The sequence below is a fragment of the Lepidochelys olivacea genome (assembly GCF_965140295.1).
Source record: "Lepidochelys olivacea isolate rLepOli2 genome assembly, chromosome: 17".
NCBI classification, from domain to species: Eukaryota; Metazoa; Chordata; order Testudines; family Cheloniidae; genus Lepidochelys; species Lepidochelys olivacea.
In genome coordinates, this window is record NC_140427.1 from 1,089,326 (window position 1) to 1,109,256 (window position 19,931).

The 19,931-nt window shown below is 48.9% G+C and overlaps 1 protein-coding gene across 5 annotated transcripts in view; it reads right to left on the reverse strand.

The window, feature by feature from the left end:
- The window catches only part of SMG6 (SMG6 nonsense mediated mRNA decay factor), a gene marked incomplete at its 5' end in the record, with an annotated part of 165,735 nt that overhangs the window by 134,497 nt on the left and 11,307 nt on the right, over window positions 1-19,931 (reverse strand). For all 5 annotated transcript variants that reach the window (XM_084651033.1, XM_084651031.1, XM_084651030.1 and 2 more), the window contains 5 exons: window positions 12,450-12,662; window positions 14,602-14,712; window positions 16,300-16,378; window positions 17,669-17,775; window positions 18,566-18,676. In XM_084651033.1, the coding sequence (XP_084507159.1) occupies window positions 12,450-12,662; window positions 14,602-14,712; window positions 16,300-16,378; window positions 17,669-17,775; window positions 18,566-18,676 (621 nt within the window). The remainder of the gene's footprint in view (window positions 1-12,449; window positions 12,663-14,601; window positions 14,713-16,299; window positions 16,379-17,668; window positions 17,776-18,565; window positions 18,677-19,931) is intronic.

Genomic DNA, 19,931 nt, shown 5'->3' on the forward strand with positions numbered 1-19,931 from the left:
TTGTTCCTTCAGGTTTGGAACTAAAATTCTGTATCTGTTCTTTATCAAGTACAGCAAACTTTCCTCAACAGCAGCAAAGCTTCTGTGGAGCAGAAAGCAGTGTCAGAATCAAAATGGGCTGCAAGAGACAGGTCCATTAATCAAGAGACACCAGATGCAAGACTGCATGAAGAGAACACATCACATCCACTAGGAGACTGTGAGCACAGCAGGCAGCTCTCCTAGATCTAGGGTGTCCTCAGTGCTGAGCGGCTTGGGCTGCAGACCCCTAAACTACACAGCTTAGCTCCAAACCATCTACCGCATCTGTCCCATACACTTGGTGACTAGTGGGTTTACTGGTGACCAGCCACTAGTGGCATCAGTCCTTTCTGAGGCACAGCTTCCTTGCTCATGAATTTGGGCAATAAGGTTCAGTGTTCCTTCAGCCAGGCAACAGCTGGGAGAATACAACTGCCTGCTGAGGGGACACACTGCCAGACCTTCCATCATGCTCTATAAGATTCCCTCTTCCAGGGGTGGCTTCTTCACCATTTTTGCCCCTTTACTAGACCTGGCACATTCGTCCATTACAACAGCAACACCGAATCTGCAGCACCTCCCAGGCACACCCAATCTGAGATCTCATTAAACTCCAAACTAAGCAGGGTCAGACCTGGACAGTGTTTGAATGGGAGACTGCTAATGAAAATAATACATTTATACAGCCCTTTGTATCTTCAGAACACTATACAAATGTTAACTTACTAATCCTGGAAAACCCAGGGAGCTGCAGGGTGTGGTGCTGGTCAAATAGAAGGAGGTGCTTTTTCCTACAGAAACCCTAGCAAGGTACTGGTGGGTGCTGTGTTTTTAGAGGGGCTGTTTTTCACAGGAGATATAAAACCAAGGAATCTTTAAGATGACATGGAAACTTTTGCAAGAATATATGCGTTAACCATAGCATTGTGGCCAAATTCCAACATCTGGGTAATTATATTCTGACTAAATTCTCCTACAATATCAAATGGATACAGAACTCTCCTTCGCCTCCTGTCCTAAGTCACTCTGTAATGCTGTTTGCCGTTAGCAGCTTCCATGTCCCACCCCAGAACTGGCCGCATTTCAGTGTTGGTACAAGTGATTCCTGTGCAAAAAATGTATGTGCATGCACAGAGTTGATAAAGAACTTTGATTATTTGGGATAAGAAATTATCCAGAGAAGTAAAATCCAATTTGCTGATGCTTGTGGTACCACTGTAAAGAGGCCCAGAGCCCTGAAGTACCACAGACTTGTGACACACACCTGTACTCCCTATGGCAAAGGGAACATTGACACGCTGACCCACCCTCACTGCTCTGTCGCTGCAGGAGGCTGAGGGATACTGGCTATGATTCTACGGCAGGTTTAATCGTTATAAGAAATTACGAGTCAGCATCTCAGCAGAGGAAACAGAAACCCTTAGAGAAGCTCTAGTGAAACAGACAAGCCTTCCAATCCCTTTCTCCGGGCACCACCAGGTCCCATTGCAAGGCTGGTAGGATAATGAGCAAGGACTTTGTACACAGAGCATTTTAGTAAAATGACACCAGTGAGTGGAGACTCCACTGGCTCTTGCCGTTCTGAGCAACCAAATGTACCTGACCAATACATACACTGTACAATATTTATCAGCGAAAAGTGCATTACAGTACCGAATTTTCTCTTTCCCAGCACTGGCCACTGTAACACATGCCAAAGATACTCCTCAGACAAGATGTCAGGTTAACGTTCAATGCAGAGTTCTCTACAAGTTGGCGCTGGTGCTGCAGGTTGTTTGGGACACGTGTTCTGCTCTTCGGTGCTGCATGTGGCTGTGCAGTACGGGATGGAACAGCAGGCACTGGCATCAGCAAGACAAGTGACCCAGGCAGGCCCATTCTTTGTGCTAGGGTGTGAGGGAGAGTCTGTGTGTTTAATGTTGAAGTGGAAGGCAGGGTACAGCACAACAGATTTCACACCTCACTACTAAGCAAACACGATTTAAACCCACTGGTTTTCACAAGCAGTGAGGAGGCTTTCCCCTTCCTGTAACTTAGAGACTCCAGAGATACAAAAATGATCACTGACAGAACATTAATTCTGAGAAGCAAGTGAGGGATATATTTAATAGATTTTAAAATCAGAAGGGATAATTGTGATCATCTCATCTAAACTTTAGAATAACCCAGGCCAGGGAACCTCACCCAGGTTCCTGCATCCATGCCCATGACTGTGGTAGGGCTAGAGCAGAGCTATCAGAAAGAGGCATCCAAGTGATGGAGAATCCACCACAACCCCTGCTGAGCTGTTCAAAAGGTTAATTACAGTCACTATTAAAAATGTGCTCCTTATCTCCAGCTTGAAAGTTTCTAGCTTCAAGCAGTTGGATCTTGTTGTGCCTTTTCTCAATTAAAAAGTCCTTTATAGTCTGACATCATCTCCCTGTGTCATTCTTAGAGACTGTGACCAAATCGCCATTTAGCCTTCTCTATAATAAGCTCAATAGATTGACCTGTTTGTTTGTGAGCTCTGTGCTGGACCTGCACTTCTTAGAACGATGAACCATTGCTATGTGGTGCTCTTCACCTGATGACCCAACTTCTAACTGGGAGAAAACAAAGATGATTAATCATAGAATACCAGGGTTGGAAGGGACCTCAGGAGGTCATCTAGTCCAGCCTCCTGCTCAAAGCAGGATGAATCCCCAATTTTTGCCCCAGATCTCTAAATGGCCCCCTCAAGGATTGAACTCACAACCCTGGGTTTAGCAGGCCAATGCTCAAACCACTGAGCTAACCCTCCCCCCCAAATACTTAGTCCTGCCTTGAGCACAGGGGTCTGGACTAGAACTCCTCTCGAGGTCCCTGCCAGTCCTACGAGCCTATGATTCTATGATATCTCCAAGGAAAGCCAATCAAGTGAAGGGGCCGATAAGCCATTTTCAAGGGGTGGCTGCCAGAGTCTCCCCTCCTAGGTTATACCCCACTTGTTATGTGTCACAAAGAAGGAAGGGGAGAAAAGCCCAGGAGACAGGACTCTCTCTCATTCCTGCAATAGGATAAGAACCTCTTCAGAAAACAACAACATTGTGACGTATAATTCTGATGATGTCAGGAGAGGTCAAGCTGTGAGGCTCAGTTCTTCCTTGGATGTGAACTTGTCCAGATAGCAGCACATTAGCTGTGTGGTGTGGAGCAGATTCAATTCAAAGACTGGTGCCTCTGTGAAACCAAAGGAGCATGCACTGGAATATGTGTCATCTGAGATTCAAACAATCTGTCAGGACGAAGTCTCTGGAAAACCAGGTTTCAGTCTGTCCTATCTGCTGAAAAGGTCTGAAACAGGACTATGTTAACGCAAACTGGATACCTATTACAGCACGCCAGCAGGATCTACATGGGGCAGTTAGAGTGCAATACATTAGTCTGCTTTACAAATCATACTCCTCTTGTGTGCTTTGCAAGCACCATGTATACAAGCTCTTAGACCAATGACAAAAATCATAAGAAGGACTGTTGAGCCTACAAGCACCTGCCCATTCTGGGAAATCTACCAAACACTCTCCTGACACTCCACTTAGACCACTCTGCCCTTGAGTCCCTTTCGCGGCTCTGCCAATTACTACCATTGCTAGGCCTAAACTGCAAACTCCCTCCTTCCATCCTCAGCAATGCCCCCCTCCAGAGCCCAGACCAGCACATTCACTCTGGAAGGATGGACTCGTGTAGCAGCAGGAGGCGGCTGGTTAGAACAAGGAGGGGGATTTGGCCACACACAAATCCCTGGCTACTCAGCAATGATGGGAAAGAAATGAAGACAGATGTGAGTCACAGGGAAAGGGGCTTTCAGGAAGATGGCATTTGCTTGTAAAGTCTAGCAAGGTCTTTACTCATCCAAGCCTTTCTGAGCACGGGGGATGTAAGAACAGCAACTCACAAAAGCACCTTTCCGAGGCACTGTAATGTTCCAGATACCCACTAACATCAGATGCCCATAGCTGGAAGGAAAGCACGTTACACAATCTCTCCCCGTCAAGCTGTGTTAGTCCCTACCTTGGTCCTCACATTTTAAAAAAAAAAAATCCACCAACATGGTCTGAAAAATCGATACCAACTTCTGGAAATTCTTACTGGTAAATAAGCCCATACTTTCTGGGTAATGACAAAAGGTCAAGTGGCTTGGAAGGCAACACGTGGGTTCCACTTGACATGCATGCACAGGATATATTGGTAATCACGCCTGGTGAGCTGTGACAGGTCTCAGCAGCACATCGGGGAAGGCCCACGGAAGAAATCAAGAGCCCAGACCTGGGGAAATGGCGTTGATTCTGGGGGATCTCTCGTGCAGCTGAGACAGGAGTTCAATATTATAAATAAAATAAATACAAATATTGTCAAACAAAAAGCATAACTAAAAAAGAGAGTTCCGTGCAACCCTGGGAAGGTGTGTAACTGGCAGGCTAGAGGGAGCAGAAGCCAGTGCTAGCTGCATGGCTTATGTCACGTCTCAAGCCCAGAGAGGCTAGGAATGTGGTTTTAGTGTTTAACCAGCCTCAACTGCAGCCTGGCACACTCTGCTTCCTCCTGAGAGAAGGCCTCTCTCTGTTAGAGGAAAGAAACCAACATCACAGCTCGAAACAAAACGGCTCGAGTAAAAATAAAGCCCAGGGTGGTTTGGTGACCGAGGTCACGTTAGGAGGTGGAGAGTTTGCAGGTTGGGGGATGCACTCAGAGGTGCTCACACTGCCAACCAAGAGAAAAATTACAGTGGGGAGACAGAGAAGAGAACTAACTCAAGTCCAGCAAGTAACAGGTTGAGAAGCCCCTTTCACACGCCACCTGCACTGGACCTGCTCCCCAGCTCTTGACACATAGTTTGTAAACCGTTTCCTAAACACAAAGGAAAAAAACCCCAGACCTTGACCTGACCTCCACAAGTGAGTAACCAAAACCCAACAGCTTCCTGCAAACCTGTGGGGGTGGAGACAGGACTCTGCTTGGGGTGGGAGAGAAGAGACATCAGGAAGCAGGTCTCTACTGGGGGCAAAGGAAGAGAATTCAAGGAGTGTGCCACTGGTCTAGTGGGGAGGGGAGAGGAAAAACTTTAGGAAGCTGCCTTTGGCCTCCTGCTAGTACCTAGCGCAGAGGTGGGCAAACTACGGCCCGCGGGACCGTCCTGCCCGGCCCTTGAGCTCCTGGCCAGTGAGGTTACCCCCGGCCCCTCCCCCACAGTTACCCCGCCGCACAGGCAGCGCAGCTGGCTCCGTCCAGGCAGCGGGGCTGTGAGCTCCTGATGCTCTGAGCGGCATGGTAAGGGGGTGGCAGCGGTGGCGCATGTGGGTGGCAGAGGAGGGAGTTGGGTAGGGGTCCCGGATGGCAGAGAAGGGAGCGGTGGTGCATGTGGGTGGCAGAGAAGGGAGTTGAGTAGGCGGTCCCAGCGGGCAGTCAGGGGACAGGAAGCAGGGGGAATTGGATAGTGGGTGGGGTTCCGGGGGGGGGCGGTTAGAGGCAGGGGGTGCCGGGAGAGGACGGTCAGGGGACAAGGAGCTGGTGGGGGTTGGATGGGTTGGAGGTTCTGAGGGGGACAGTCAGTCAGTGGGGATGGATAGGGCGTGGGGGCCAGGCTGTTTAGGGGGCACAGCCTTCCCTACCCAGCCCTCCATACAGGGGGCCCTTGATGTGGCCCTTGGGCCAAAAAGTTTGCCCACCCCTGACCTAGCATCCTCTCCACAGAAATCTCTTCCCTTCCCTTCCTCACTGGAGCAGCACTTCTGGAGCGTAATGCAACAAAGCAGTTGATACAATTCATTGTACTGCAGTAAGGAGGACAGGGAGCCCTACTTTTATTTTCCTGCTAAAGCAGAACACAACGCATGGGCGACTGAAGGGCTCCCAAGTCAGATATTAGGGAGCACATTATAAATCTAGCAATAGTTTGGGCAACTGCACAGCCAGGAGTCACCCTTGCTGGAGATATTCAGAGCAACATGCAAAGGAGATAGATTTCCTGAACCACCAGAGACTCCCTTCCCACTCAAATGTTCTAGAGCTGCTACAAGGCCCTGCGGTCAGCTGGACCTGGTGCTGAGCTGTGGGGACTGTGACCCAGCACTGGCTCATGCACTGTCAAAGAACCAGGAGCCCCCCCACATTGGGGGACAAACATTCCACCTCTGTGGAGCACCTCAGCGAACAACATGAACACAAGGGTCCGTGGCTGTCAGGCGATTAGGTAAGTGCCAGGGCTTGGCTGGATTAACTGGTGACCTGCCCACCACTCTCAGTGCTTTTGGGTAGAGATGGAGCACAAGGCTGCAGGTGAACATCCTATAAGGATTAAAAAGCATTAGTCCTGAGCTAACAGTTTCTGGGGCATTCACTCAAGTGGTGAGTGCAACCCTGTCTGTTTCCCAGTGCATACATACTGGGCGACCTCTCACCTTTCTTAGAGCTGTGCTCCAAGAGAACAGTAGGGGGAGAATGCACAGAACCTGCTACATCAAAGGGTTTGTGCCTCAATTCCCGATTGCACTGTTTAAACTGGAAATAGAAGCCATGTCTGCTTCAGGTTACTCTCCAGATCTCAGCTCCCAAAACAAAAGGGTCACTCTTTGCCTAGGCTCCCCACCCGACCCCAGGAGGCAGTAAAACAGGGAGCCTTGCACTTCTGCCAGCAGGTATTATTCTTCCCAAGGCAGGCTCTTGTAAAAACCAGAACAGGCTGACTCTCATCGTAGCCCTGCACGTAACAGGAAAACGTACGAATAGCTTGAAGCCTAAGCCAGATGCCAGGGCGCTCTCCAAAGTCCTACGGAAGCAGCATCAGAAAGCTGGGAAGATTGTGCTTATGGTGCCCTAAATTCTCAGCCACGATCATTCTGCTCCTCAGAGTGACAGCCTCTACTGTTTCCGCACAGTCAGCAGTATGGCCCCCTCCTTTAACTCCTGTCTTTGTGCTGACCCCAAAACCCTGGGCCACCCAGCCAGCTTCCATTTTGAACATGGCTGTCTGGGCTGCCCTCCTCCTGCCATCCCAAAGCTCAGCCCCTCTGTCCAAAACACCATGATTTAACCATTCTCTTTAGTGGCTTCGGAACCTCAGGCCTCCCCATTAATTGTTCTTTAGCCTCTGGGAACTGTGCAGGTGGTACAGAGTCACGCTAGCATGAGCACTATGACTGAGGAGACAAGTTCCCGTTAGTTTGATGAACTGTCAGAAAAGATGCATTTCCCTACTGGCGCTCTCACCCAGGTGCCTCTGCGAAGGGGCCGGTACAGGATTTTAACAACACACCATTTCAACTTTTGTCTGTCGCTTATTTCTAATTATACAGAGAGGAAAAGAGCTACAGGAAACACTGCAGATGTAACACACAACGACTTCACTAGGCAAGGAGTACTTCTCTGTGGTATAGCTGTATGTGCAAAGATGTGTTCTTGGCTAATACGGTGCCAAGCACCCCAGAAACACAAAACGGTCCCAGAGAGAGCAGTGCAATCCCAGTGTGAGCGTGGACTGGATGGGTGGGATTGATACACAGGCAAGAGCAGCTCAGTCATGCTGGCAGGGGAGAGTGAAGCAGAGTGATCCGGGGCAGAGGAGAACTGCAAAGCTATTCAACTAGGCTGAGAGGAGATTTTATTCTAGTTCTCTACGAAATCTCATCACCAGCCACAGAACCCCAGACTCGAAACAGACTTTAGGCTGAAATCAAACAGACAAGGAAACCAGCCATTCCCCTGCCGCCCCAGTCAGCACAGTCACCCAAGAGGAACAAGCACATGGAGAAGAAACAGCAAATAGAACCCAGGGAAAACGGATGTGAAACCCAGAGGAGCTGACTGGGAAAGTGACCTTGCTCTCTGCTGAGGGCATCTGCCCTACGATGAAAGCAGCATGCAGCCCAGGCAACCTACAGGACTCTTCAGTGCTCCTGGACAAACAGACAGCCAGAGTCACGGGAAGTGCCTCCTCCCACCTTTGATTACTGTTATGGTTGCAAGGATGCATCTGGTGTCTAGACACCATGGTGAAGGGAGGATTAAACAAGCAGTGGGTAGAAGAGAATCATTCAGAAAGGAAGAGCTGGTGAATGAGGGAAGATGAAAATGGTCAAAGATATCCTGACACAAACAGAAACAACTTGTACCCAGCTATGAAGAGAGCCACAGAGAGACAAGCATGGTCTGGCAAGCTCCATGAGCCAGAAGAACTCAGACATGGTTTCAGGAGGGAGTGCAGGGACTACCCATCTGATCTCAACTGCCTTGCAAGAACAAAGGGGTGACATTGCATTTCCAGCTTCAGACCAGCATTTCTCTGATCACCTAACAACAAGAAGATTTTCCAATCCAGTCCAGTACAAGGGAGACTTGGCGAAAGGCGGGGAGGCTAGAAGGGCCCAGAGCCCGTCTCCAGTCAAACTGTCGGTGACTGTGAGGGCACCGCACAGAGAGGTATCGCCTATAGATCTGACACGCAGCGCAGTCCTCGCCACCTCACCCAGCTCTGTCACACACCCTTCTCACTCTCACCACTAGCACTCACACCCATCATAGTCATTTAGAGAATCAACAGCAAAATCAAGGACATTATGCACAACGAGCTATGTTAATGTAGCGTTAAGGCTGAGACATGAATCACCAAAAATTAAGACCCTCCATAGGTATTTCCAATGTGCCCATTACCTTAGTATCTTGGCCCTGAATAGAAAAGTAAGAACCCCACTACATTTAGTCTGTAAGAAGGCATCTGCTCTCCTCACTCCTTTATGCAGCTGCTGGTGGCATTCTATTGCTTGTTTGCAGAAATGCAGCTGATTTGTCCTTTCAGTTGCTGCTGCTGAGGAGGAAGGCTTGTGTGAAGAGCTGCTTGCAATGAGCTTTGAACTCCAGTTCTAATAGTCCCACTGTAACTGTAACTTTGCCCCATTGCATTTATGTGCTACTGCAAAAGGGCCTATCATTACAAGGGTCTACAAGACTGGGTAAGGGACACATTAATCAAGAAATAACTAGTATTGTCCAGGGAACAGAAAAGTCTTGTGGCTAGAGCACAGGACAGGGAATCAGGAGACCTGAGTTCTGGTCTTAGCTTTGCCACAGGCTCTCTGTGTGGCCTAAACTTTTCATTGCTGTATGATACTGTCCTACCTCAGAAAGGGTATAGAAGGCTTAATTCATCACTGGTTGTAAAGCACTCAAGACCTCCAGAGAAGGACAAAGTATTATTTAATTATTACAATGCCTCTCTGCTCTAACTTTAGTTGCACCTATGGAGCATGTTGCATGATAATGTGAGGAACAGTCTACTACGATGCATAACCAAAAGACAAGGCCACTGTGGGAACCTTAACTCTGCACTTCCTGACAGGGGTGATTAAAATCTCTGACTCTGAGTAACATTAACACTTTCTCAAGGAATTGAGAGAACTTGGACGGTTTGCTCCACTGGCTCATGTGTGCTCACCAAGCGTCACCCACCAACTATCCCATTTCAAACCCAGACACACACACAAGGCAAGTGCAGCCAGGAAGCAGGGACCCAGCTCTTGGGCTCACTTTGCACTACTCAGCTGTAAAAAACCTAAAAACCAATGGAGCTGGTCATTGGCTCAGCCACTTTCTTGCTTCCCTGAGTAGGAACATGCCATGGCAATCCAGCCATCAGGAGGCCAGTGCACCAGCTCAGCAAAGGCTAGAGCAGTGGTTCTCAAACTTTTGTGCTGGTGACTCCTTTCACATAGCAAGCCTCTGAGTGCGACTCCCCAATAAATTAAAAACATTTTTTTATATATTTAACACCATTATAAATGCTGGAGGCAAAGCAGGGTTTGGGGTGGAGGCTGACAGCTTGCAACCCCCCATGTAATAACCTCGCAACCCTCTGAGGGGTCCTGACCCCCAGTTTGAGAACCCCTGGTGTAGAGTGTCAATGCTACACATTTCCAGGAGACTTCAGTGCAGCTGGAGAAAGAAAGAAAAGGAGAGCTAAACCCCAAAAGACTGCATGCACAAAAAAAGCCCCTCAAACGAAAAAGCAGTATTATAACCCAGGAACGGCTTTGGCCCTCTGTGATCTAGCCCGAGGCAACAGGCTGCCCTCAGCATCCAGGCCTCCATGCCAACAGAGAAAGGAGCCAGAGCCAGGATACCTCAGAAGGAAGAGGGTTGCATTTGCTGAGCTCTGCTGCCCCCTGGAAGATACGATGTGGTAAACTGGCAGAAGAAACCACACCAAACCTCTAACTAGCCATTTATACGGCGCTACAGGCAAATTACAGGACTTTGCACTTCACTCTTCTTGGTGATGACGATAATCAGCCCAGTAATTTGTCCTTCTCCAGCCTTTTTCATCTCACGGTCTCAGCCAAAGGGCTTTACTAACCTGATGGCCAGCCCCCTCTAAGGCTGGAGTCACTATCCCCATTCTACAGAATGGGAAAGGAAGGCACAGAGAGGGAAGTGACTGGCCCAACGCACACATGGAGGGAGTGCAAAGCTGAGCAGAGTCCCCTGCTCAATAACAACATACAGAACACATGTCCGTGCTAGCATGCATTTCCTGGGGATGACGGCCTCTGTCCACAGAACAAACACTCAGTATGTGGCCTCTCAGCTGAATATGCCAACAAGGGTCCAACGGTGGGGGCTTTATGATGCAGTCAACAGGATACCAGGGAACAGACTCAGGATAACCCTTTTCAGTCACCATTGCCTTGGACTGGATTTGAAGTAGCACCTAGACGAGAAAGGCTCAGGAATCGGAATCTCTTTCCCAATTCCCTGAGCCATATATAACAGAACAGCTATTTTACAGTATCACACACAATCCTGGAGTGAGGGGGCTTTGCCCTCTCCCTATCTCGCTTCCCCACAGATTGGGAGCATGTGGTGAAGTATGGTGCCTCAGGTATGCATGGTCCCAAGCGCACCAGAGTCAGCACAGAGGAGAGAGCACTGCTTAGCTCTGACCTTGCCGAGTGCTAAAGCTGGTGGGGAAGGCAACGAAACAGTTTAGATTAGTCTATAAGAGAGCATCCAAAATCCTGGCACATGTTCCCCTAGGACAGCAGTTGCCTCCCGGTCCCTCCAGTGAACTTGAGCTTCATGTGATCAAGGGCTGAGGGTCTCTTTGGTTAGCATTGCCTCACTCTCCTCTGTGCTTGGCACAACCTCATTAGGAGGAGAAACAGCACCACACAGTGGCAAGACAGAGCACTCCTCAACCCCCTTTTAGTCACTATGCGGGAAAACACGAATGAGAATGACAACACAGAGGAAAGAATGAAGGAACAAAAATAGAAGAGCTTCATACACTGATCCTGGTGTAAGATGTTCATTTCTTAGCGCTCCTCACTTTCACTTCTGTATCTCTGGCAGCAACAGAGAACACAGGCCTTCACTAATGCAGTGGGGTGGGAAAAGCCATTCCCAGGCCTTGTGTGTCAAGCACATGCATCAATCCAAGACTAATAAGAAAAACAGGCCCCCAATCTGTGCTGACATTGCCAGAGAGCTGCATTTCAGCAAGGGCATAGCAACGCCATAAACAGAACGAGGCTTCAGTATTCTTAGTGCAGCTGAAGACAACAAACCAGTTCTAACAATGAAACAATCTTTGAGGAGCTGTTGGACCTGCCCTGTGTGAAGAGCGTGTCTCCCACCCCCAGTCAGGTATCCCCCTAGCAGCTGTCTCCAGAGAGGCTGCTCAGAGTTCTTATGCAAGGTCTCCTGCATGCAAGATACGCCAAGAAAATGTTTGCATTCCTAGAGAAAGGCAAAGCTCCAAGCAGGTGTCCTCCTAACAATTGGCTTGTTCAGCTTACACATTCATGGGCCATATCTGACTAATCGAGTTCATTCAGACTCGCCCTTGCTAGGGACACAGATGGGACCTATGAGAGATGCCTTTGGTTTATTCTTTCCTTTGCAGGAGGAAATGAAAGTATCTGGCTTCCAGCACAATAAACAACACTCATACTACACCTACAACAGAAGATAAATCCCTGGCTTTCACCCTCCCTGAGCACAACTCCGACCAGGTGGCTCTAGGGAAAATGTCCCATTTCCAGGAAAAGTCCCAAAGGCTGGAGGATCCCCAGCAAACCATAGCTCCTCAGCTGCCGACCTCCCCATTTCCCATCGCTTTGTGTCACTTAAATTAAAGCCTCTCAATGGAATTTTTTTGCTGCCTCTTCCATCTGTCTCTTTACAATTCCAGGAACAGCAACATGACCACGTTACCAAAGAATAGATGATAACCACATGCCTTAAACACAAAAAGCACAAGGTCACCAGCTCCTTAGCTTGACCCGGGCACTGCTGGCATAAGAGAAGTCAAAACACTGGAATATTTAGCAACAAGAAAGCAAAACAGATGCAGTGTCATTCAACTACATTCCAAACGTATGACACCAAAGTCAACAGCAGTGTTCCACAGTACTCACATCACTAGGGCTGAGGTTCCCAAGACCATTGTCCTGCTCAGATTCCCTGCCGGATTCATGACCATGGGAGCAGCGGGGGTGGGAGGGATGAATCCAGATCTCCAGCCGAGTGGCGTCATCTCCAACTTGTCGGAATGTGGACTTCTTGCCCGTCCCCCATCGGCTAGGGCTCAGTTCCAGCACCTGATGCTGCTTCTGTTCCATCTGCTCAGCCTGTGCAGACAAGAGACACAGATTCAGAAACCTCAGGGATCATGGCTCAGGAAAAGTAAGTTGTCATTTCATTTACCGGGAAAAGAATCTGTCAGAAGCCAGCTGTTTCCCCAGCTTGCAAAGCACAGCAGCTGCCTACTCTATTGTTTGACTGCTGGTGTTTAGTAACCTCAGCTCTGGTGAAAGATGCTAGATTGAGTGCCCCGGAGTTTGAAAGACTTTATCTAGCCACAAAACACCTACACAGCCAACCTGTCACACCTCTGATCCGGAGCGTCCACCTCTGAGGAGAGGAGAGGAGAGGAGAGGAGCTCAGTCTCCTGGCCCATCTGAACACTTACTTGACTTATTTGATAAACCCACCAACGAGCATGCCAAGTAGTTTGGTGGTGACTGTGATGAGGTGGATCCCTGTCTCACTAGGAACTGGAACAACTTTCAGTCCCTGCTTAGCTAAGATGCCCTTTAACCAGTGACCCAGAGATGAAAAAGCCCCAGAGCTTATCAGTGATCTCTTGAAGCACTCACCGCTCTTTGGAGAGAAACAGGAAAAGAAGCTTCACTTTGGCAGCTGAGTCTACTTTCCACCCTTTCTCAGAACTATGCAAGAGTCAAATCCAGACCCAATAGCCATTTGTCAACCCCCCACCAATCACAAGAACATAAGAATGGCCCTACTGGGTCAGACCAAAGGTCCATCTAGCCCAGTATCCTGTCTACCAACAGTGGCCAGTCCCAGGTGCCCCAGAGGGAATGAACAGAACAGGTCATCATCAAGTGATCCATCCCCTGTCACTCATTCCCAGCTTCTGGCAAACAGAGGCTAGGGTCACCATCCCTGCCCATCCTGGCTAATAGCCATTGATGGACCTATCCTCTATGAATTTATCTAGTTCTTTTTTGTACCCTGTTATGGTCTTGGCCTTCACAACATTCTCTGTGCATTTTGTGAAGAAATACTTGCTTTTAGTTGTTTTAAACCTGCTGCCTATTAATTTCATTTGGTGACCCCTAGTTCTTGTGTTATGAATAGTAAACAACACTTCCTTATCTATTTTCTCTACACCAATCATAATTTTATAGACCTCAATCATATCTCCCCTTAGCCATCTCTTTTCCAAGCTGAAAAGTCCCAGTCCTATTAATCTCTCCTCATACAGAAGCTGTTCCATACCCCTAACCATTTTAGTTGCCCTTTTCTGAACCTTTTCCAATTCCAATATATCTTTTTTTGAGATGGGGCAACCACATCTGCACACAGTATTCAAGATGTGGGCGTATCATGGATTTATACAGAGGCAACATGATGTTTTCTGTTCTATTATCTATCCCTTTCTTAATTATTCCTCACATTCTGTTCGCTTTTTTGACGGCCGCTGCACATTGAGTGGATGTTTTCAGAGAACTATCCAAAATGACTCCAAGATCTTTTTCTTGAGTGATAACAGCTCATTTAGACCCCCATCATTTTATATGTGTAGTTGGGATTATGCTTTTCAATGTGCATTATTTTGCATTTATCAACATTAAATTTTATCTGCCATTTTGTTGCCCAGTCACCCAGTTTTGAGAGATCCTTTTCAGTCTTAAGTAATTTTGTATCATCTGCAAATTTTGCCACCTCACTGTTTACCCCTTTTTCCAGATCATTTATGAATAATATGTTGAATAGGACTGGTCCCAGTACAGATCCCTGGGGGACACCACTATTTACCTCTCCCTATTCTGAGAACTGACCATTTATACCTACCCTTTGTTTCCTATCTTTTAAGCAGTTACCAATCCATTAGAGCATCTTCAGCATGCCCCAGTGCAAGAGCAATACACCCCTAGCACTTGGCAGGAAGCACCTGCAGTGTCAGCCAGCCCAGCTCCAGGACATGGCAGGAGGCACCAACAAGGAGGGAGCAGCATCAGGCAGCCCCGCACCAAGACTCACCTTGCGTTTTGTCTCTTCAAACAGGCTCATGAGACTCTCCTTGGCTGTGAGGATGGGGTTGCTGGCAGCCAGGCTGCGCATGTAATAGTACACAGCATCCAGTTTCCTCCTCTGCAGAAACACAACCAGAGACATGTCCCACATCACTCTGGAGCATGCAACCCCAGGCCACCTGTCACCCTGTACCTCTTGGCACACCCACAAGTGCAGATTGTCATTCACAGCTAAAAACAGAGCAGCCACGTCCTGCTTCTAAAGCACATCCCAGATGCCATGGGGCCTTGGACTCCCCCAGGAGAACACATTTACCTGCAGCCACCAGCGCCAAGTCCAAGCCTCCGTGCACCTTGGGGAGTGCAGGTAAAACATCAGGCCACAGGCCCAGTGAACCTGGCACTGAAATGGGCCAGTTTAGTTGGTGACCATAGAGAGTATCGGCTGAAAGTCCCAACCTCACTCTGTCCCTCAAACTGCAAGTCTGTCTATGGGATTTGCTTTCCCCTCCATTACCACTGTATCTAAGCACCTCACAATCCTCTCCGCCCCCCTGTGAAGTAGGGAAATGATCTTCTACACATCTTATAAACCAAGGCCTAGAGAGACTAACGGACTTGCCCAGGGTCACACAGAAATTCTGGGATGGAGCTGGGAACTGAACCCAAGACTCCAAGCCCCAAACTAATGCCCTAACTACTGGACTATCCTTCTTCTCAGCATCTTCTTTACTGCAGCGGGGATCAGGGCTATTTAGGTGGGTTATTACTAAAGGGTGCCCCAAAAGGCTTTGAACCTGCCAAGACCCACTCAGGATGTATGTAGAGTTTCTCCTGAAAATTGACAGCCATACAGACACCCGGAGCAAAGCAGAGAACTCAGTGGCTCTGCACGCCGCTCCAGGAGTCAGGGTGGTCCATCAGCAGTTGTCAGGGAAATACATCTCCGAACCCTGCTCTGTGTGACACAGGACGCAATTTTCAACTATTCTGTTTTAACATGGCATCTTTCAGAGCTCATGCATTTCAGCAGATGTTTGGTCACCGATCCCTACACTCTGGCCTGACACTTCCACTGTCTGCCATCAAATACACTTTTCCCAAAGGCCTCCCTTCCCAGAATGTTTAACAAACCAGACAGCAGAATCGCCTCACTGGCAAAAGCTACCCCAACTGCAGCCCTAAAAAACTACATGCTAACATCCCCAATGAACACGCTGCCCTGTGTCTTTCCCCAGCCCACAGCCACCTGGTTCAGGACAGGACTGTTTAGAATGTGAGCTCACTAGGACAGGGACTGTGTCCTCAGGGGTGGAATCAGGCAGCACAAAGGGTAGCCAGCCAGCCCCCTTCACACACTAAACTCTAGCAGACCCTTGCAGGGTACAGAAATGTTGCACATGTGGCTAGAAAGGTTACTTTGGTTACGACTATGGGCACCAAATTCAGACTTACACTATAAACTCTGAAAACAAAGCATGCAACTGAGCTGTAACTACCCCAGGCCCAAAGACTAGAGCTCCTGCTGCCCATATCTGACTACATGGCCTATGGTGCCCTCATCATTCATAGCACAGCCCCATCATTTGGTGAAAAGCATGGTGCAGGTGCTCCCGCACATACAGCCACCTCCCCAGGAAGGACGTCCACTATCAGCCAAGAGGCCACACCGCTTCTAGTCCCACACGCCCAGAGACGCTCTTACCGTGTAGATAGCCAGCAGAGCCAACTGATTGTACGGACGGCCATTTTTGGGGGCAATGTGCTGAGCCTTCAGATACCAACTGCGTGGGGAGAGAGACACACAGTAGGTGACTGGCAAGAAACTGCAGAGACCCAGACCATTATTAACAACACAAAGAATCCTTCCCTTCATTTGGGGCCCCTTTCATCACTGGCACATCCAAGGAGGGCTGGCCCGGCCCTCTGCCCAGGTGGCAAGGGCCTGTGAGCGCATGTGCAGCCAGCACCTCTGCTACAGCCCTGGTAAGCCCCTTTGAGAGCTGTAGTCTCCCGACGGGCACACAGTGGAGAAGGGCCACCAGATGAAGTATCGTGTGACTGCCTGCTGCAGATTAGGGCAAGGAATGCTCCTTGCTCGCTCTGAAGAAGATGAGGGAAGTGTCTCCCAGGGCACCCAGCAGGAGGATAGGAGGGAGCCAGGTAAGGCTACCCAGTGGAAGCTGAAAAGGGCTCTGCTGGCTGGGACCACGTGTTTTGCATTGTTTTATTCGTTTTGAATCCTTTTGTGATGGTAAAGCTACCCCGGACGAAAGGGCCTGGCCTGAATGGTAGTTTGCCCTTTATTTTATATTCCCTAGCGGGTGTATCTGTTCATCAGTACACACCAGTCTATTCCCCATGCCTCTGACCCAGGGAGAGGGCTGGTCATATGGCGGTGAGCCTCCTAGTCCCCTCCCTCCCTCACCCCATGCAGAAGAGTTCCACAAGAACACCAGGCAGAAAGTTTCCAAAAAAGTCAGAAACCTGCAGTGGCTAAGCTAGTTCCCCTGCTCTGCATATTGTCCCTTATAGACAAGCCCTGCTATGCTTTAGGGCTCTATTCCCTTTGCTCCTCACTGTCAATGCCACATTATCTGCTGCGCACACTGGGCTTTGCCTTGCCTACAGCCCTGATCAGAAGAGGGAATTTATCACAAGCAAAAATAGAGTGACAAGAGGCAACAGGTGCCACCAAGTCATGCTGCAGCCAGAACACATGAATAATGTGAGAACCTCCACTGGTGAGAAGCCGTCAGCAGGAGTTCAGCAGAAAACAAGCCAGCCACACAGACTGCACCGCCATGACTTCAGAGCGCAGCACAGCACAGCTTCCACATTAACACTCCCTGACGGGGGGCAGAATCCATCAGCCAAACAAGCATGCTTCTTAGGGTGGCAGATTAGTCTGTCCAACATTTACTGCATCCTTTAATCTTGTTGGACAGTAATCAAATGGGAAGCATGGAAGGTCTGCATTGGCCACAGGCATAACTGGATGTGAAATGAGGTGATGCCCGTGTAGCTAAGTACGGTAAGAACTCTGCTTAGGGCTGAGGGGGAGGGTACGGTACCTGCGTGCTTTCCCATAGTTTGCTGTGTCGTTCGCTTGCTCCCTGTACCTGCAAATGTCCCCTTGGCAAATCATACACCTCTGGGCACTGATCAGTGCGTACTTCACCTTGAAAAGAAACATTCAATACATGCTATGGAAACTCTGCGGCCATTGCTCATCTGTAGGCGTGCAGCACACAAGGACTCCACGTGCCACCAGAGAGACGGGGGTTGCTGTTTAGCTGGAGTTCTTCTGAAAGGCGCTGCAAGAAACACTTATTTTCTCATGGCACATGTTCAGCATGTGCAGCAACAGCAAAGCTCCCCTACCCACTCCCATCTCCCCTCCCATAAACGCCCTGGAGGAGTCAGGGGAGTGCAGACTCCATGGCTCATTCAGGCCTTGGGCTCTCTGCTGAGACTGCCTATCAGGGCATAGTTGTGATGCGGACACCTACCCACTAGGAAATGGAGCTGGGCTGAGAACACCACTTGCTAGGTGAGCCCACTCATGCTCCACCGCCCAGGGCTGACATGCTACTAGGTCACATAGAAGTGACACTGCTGTTCTTTCTCTCCCATCATTGACCTGGCCTCAACATAGATACAAAGAGGATATTCAATAAACGAGGCACTAATCATGGTTCTTTCTAACACCTACTCCCCATTCGAGCCCTGGTCTGAATGCTGAGGCAGAACAAAATTCTTCACCTTTGCAAAGAAACATGAGACCAATAAACACATTGGAGCTGTTTAACTCTGAGTTATCAGAACAAGTGAGCAAATATTCCTGAGAACATGCTGTCATCGGTATAAAGAGCCCCCCACTTCTTGATGATGCCATGATAGAGTTTTCATCAGACAGCTCTCATGTGAGATACCAAGGACAACATGTCCTGGAAGGGAAGCCTACTTACCATCTTCCGCAAGGGCTTGCTGCGAATGGCCATCCCATCCATATAATCCTCCAGTTTGAATTGGTATGACACCTGCAGCTTCTGAAGTAAATTGTCAAAGAAAATAGTGCCCTGCAACAAACAAGCAGACAAATGTGATGTCCCTCAATGATCGTGAGCACAAAGCCAAGGTCTGTCACAGCCACAGGTGAAAGAGCCCAGTTCGCTCACAGCCAGCACTGCTGGGTGGAAGGCAGAAGAGAGCCCGCTCCCTGGGGATTTGTTTCTTAAAAAAAAAAAAAAAAATTACCTTCTTCTAGGATCTGTCATCCAGGGATCTAAAAGCATCTAACAATGACATCTTTGGGAGGCAGATCAGTATTATCTCACGGGACAGGAAGGGAAACTAAAGCCTTGCCTCCGCCAGAAAGGTCCAGTGGTTTAATTAAAGGTGTGATTTAAACCAATGTAATTCAATCAGTAGAAAAGTCTGTGAATGCTCTTATTTAGTTCAGTTTAAACTAGGTTTACTTTGGTTTATTTTAAACTAATTCCTAACTGACTTACACCAAAACAAATCAAGCCTGGTTTAAACCATAATAAACAAGAGGGTCCACACAGCTGTTGCACAGGTCTCTAGGCTACCTCTATACTGCACAGTAGGGTATTTGTAGCTCCTTGCCACAGTGAAAAGCAGGCTGAGTCCACACTGCAGTGTGTAGCTACACTAGTCCGTGAAACGCTCTGGAAGAGAGGAGACAGTGGGAAAAGACTGCAGCAACATACCCCTGCCAGAGCCTTTCCCTGCTGCTGGAGACTTTTCAGATTGCAGGGAGAGGCTTCAGCAGCAGAAAGCCACCACAGCCTTTCCCCATGGCTGGGAAGATCTCCAGCAGCTCTGTGCGGCATGGACAGGCTTCAGAAGTGGGGAGCTGCTGCCTCCCCCTGCCAGAGCCTTTGCCCAATCCCAGTCTTTTCTGGCAGCAGGGAAAGGCCTTAGCAGTGGGGAGGCAGCCAGACATTACATGGCTAAAAGAGCAGCGGAGACACGGCTTGGGCACGTAGAGAGTGGTGTGGAGTACGTAATCAAGTGCACACCCAGACTCTTCAGGCATGTCTTTAAGTGTCTAAGCTGTGTCTCACCGTCTACACTGCTACATATACCTGTGCTTATGGGGCTATATGCGTATGTACACTACACACCGCTGAAAGAAGCATGCAGTGTAGACGTACCCTTAGTTAAACTGGCCCTGAAGAAGAGAAGTGATCTGCCAAGGTCATACAGAACTGGACCAGAATGTAGGTGTGCTGACTCACCACAGCCCTGCTCTAACAACTAGAAAACACTTCCTCCCAAAGGTCTAGCCAGCCTCAAACAGGTGTTTCT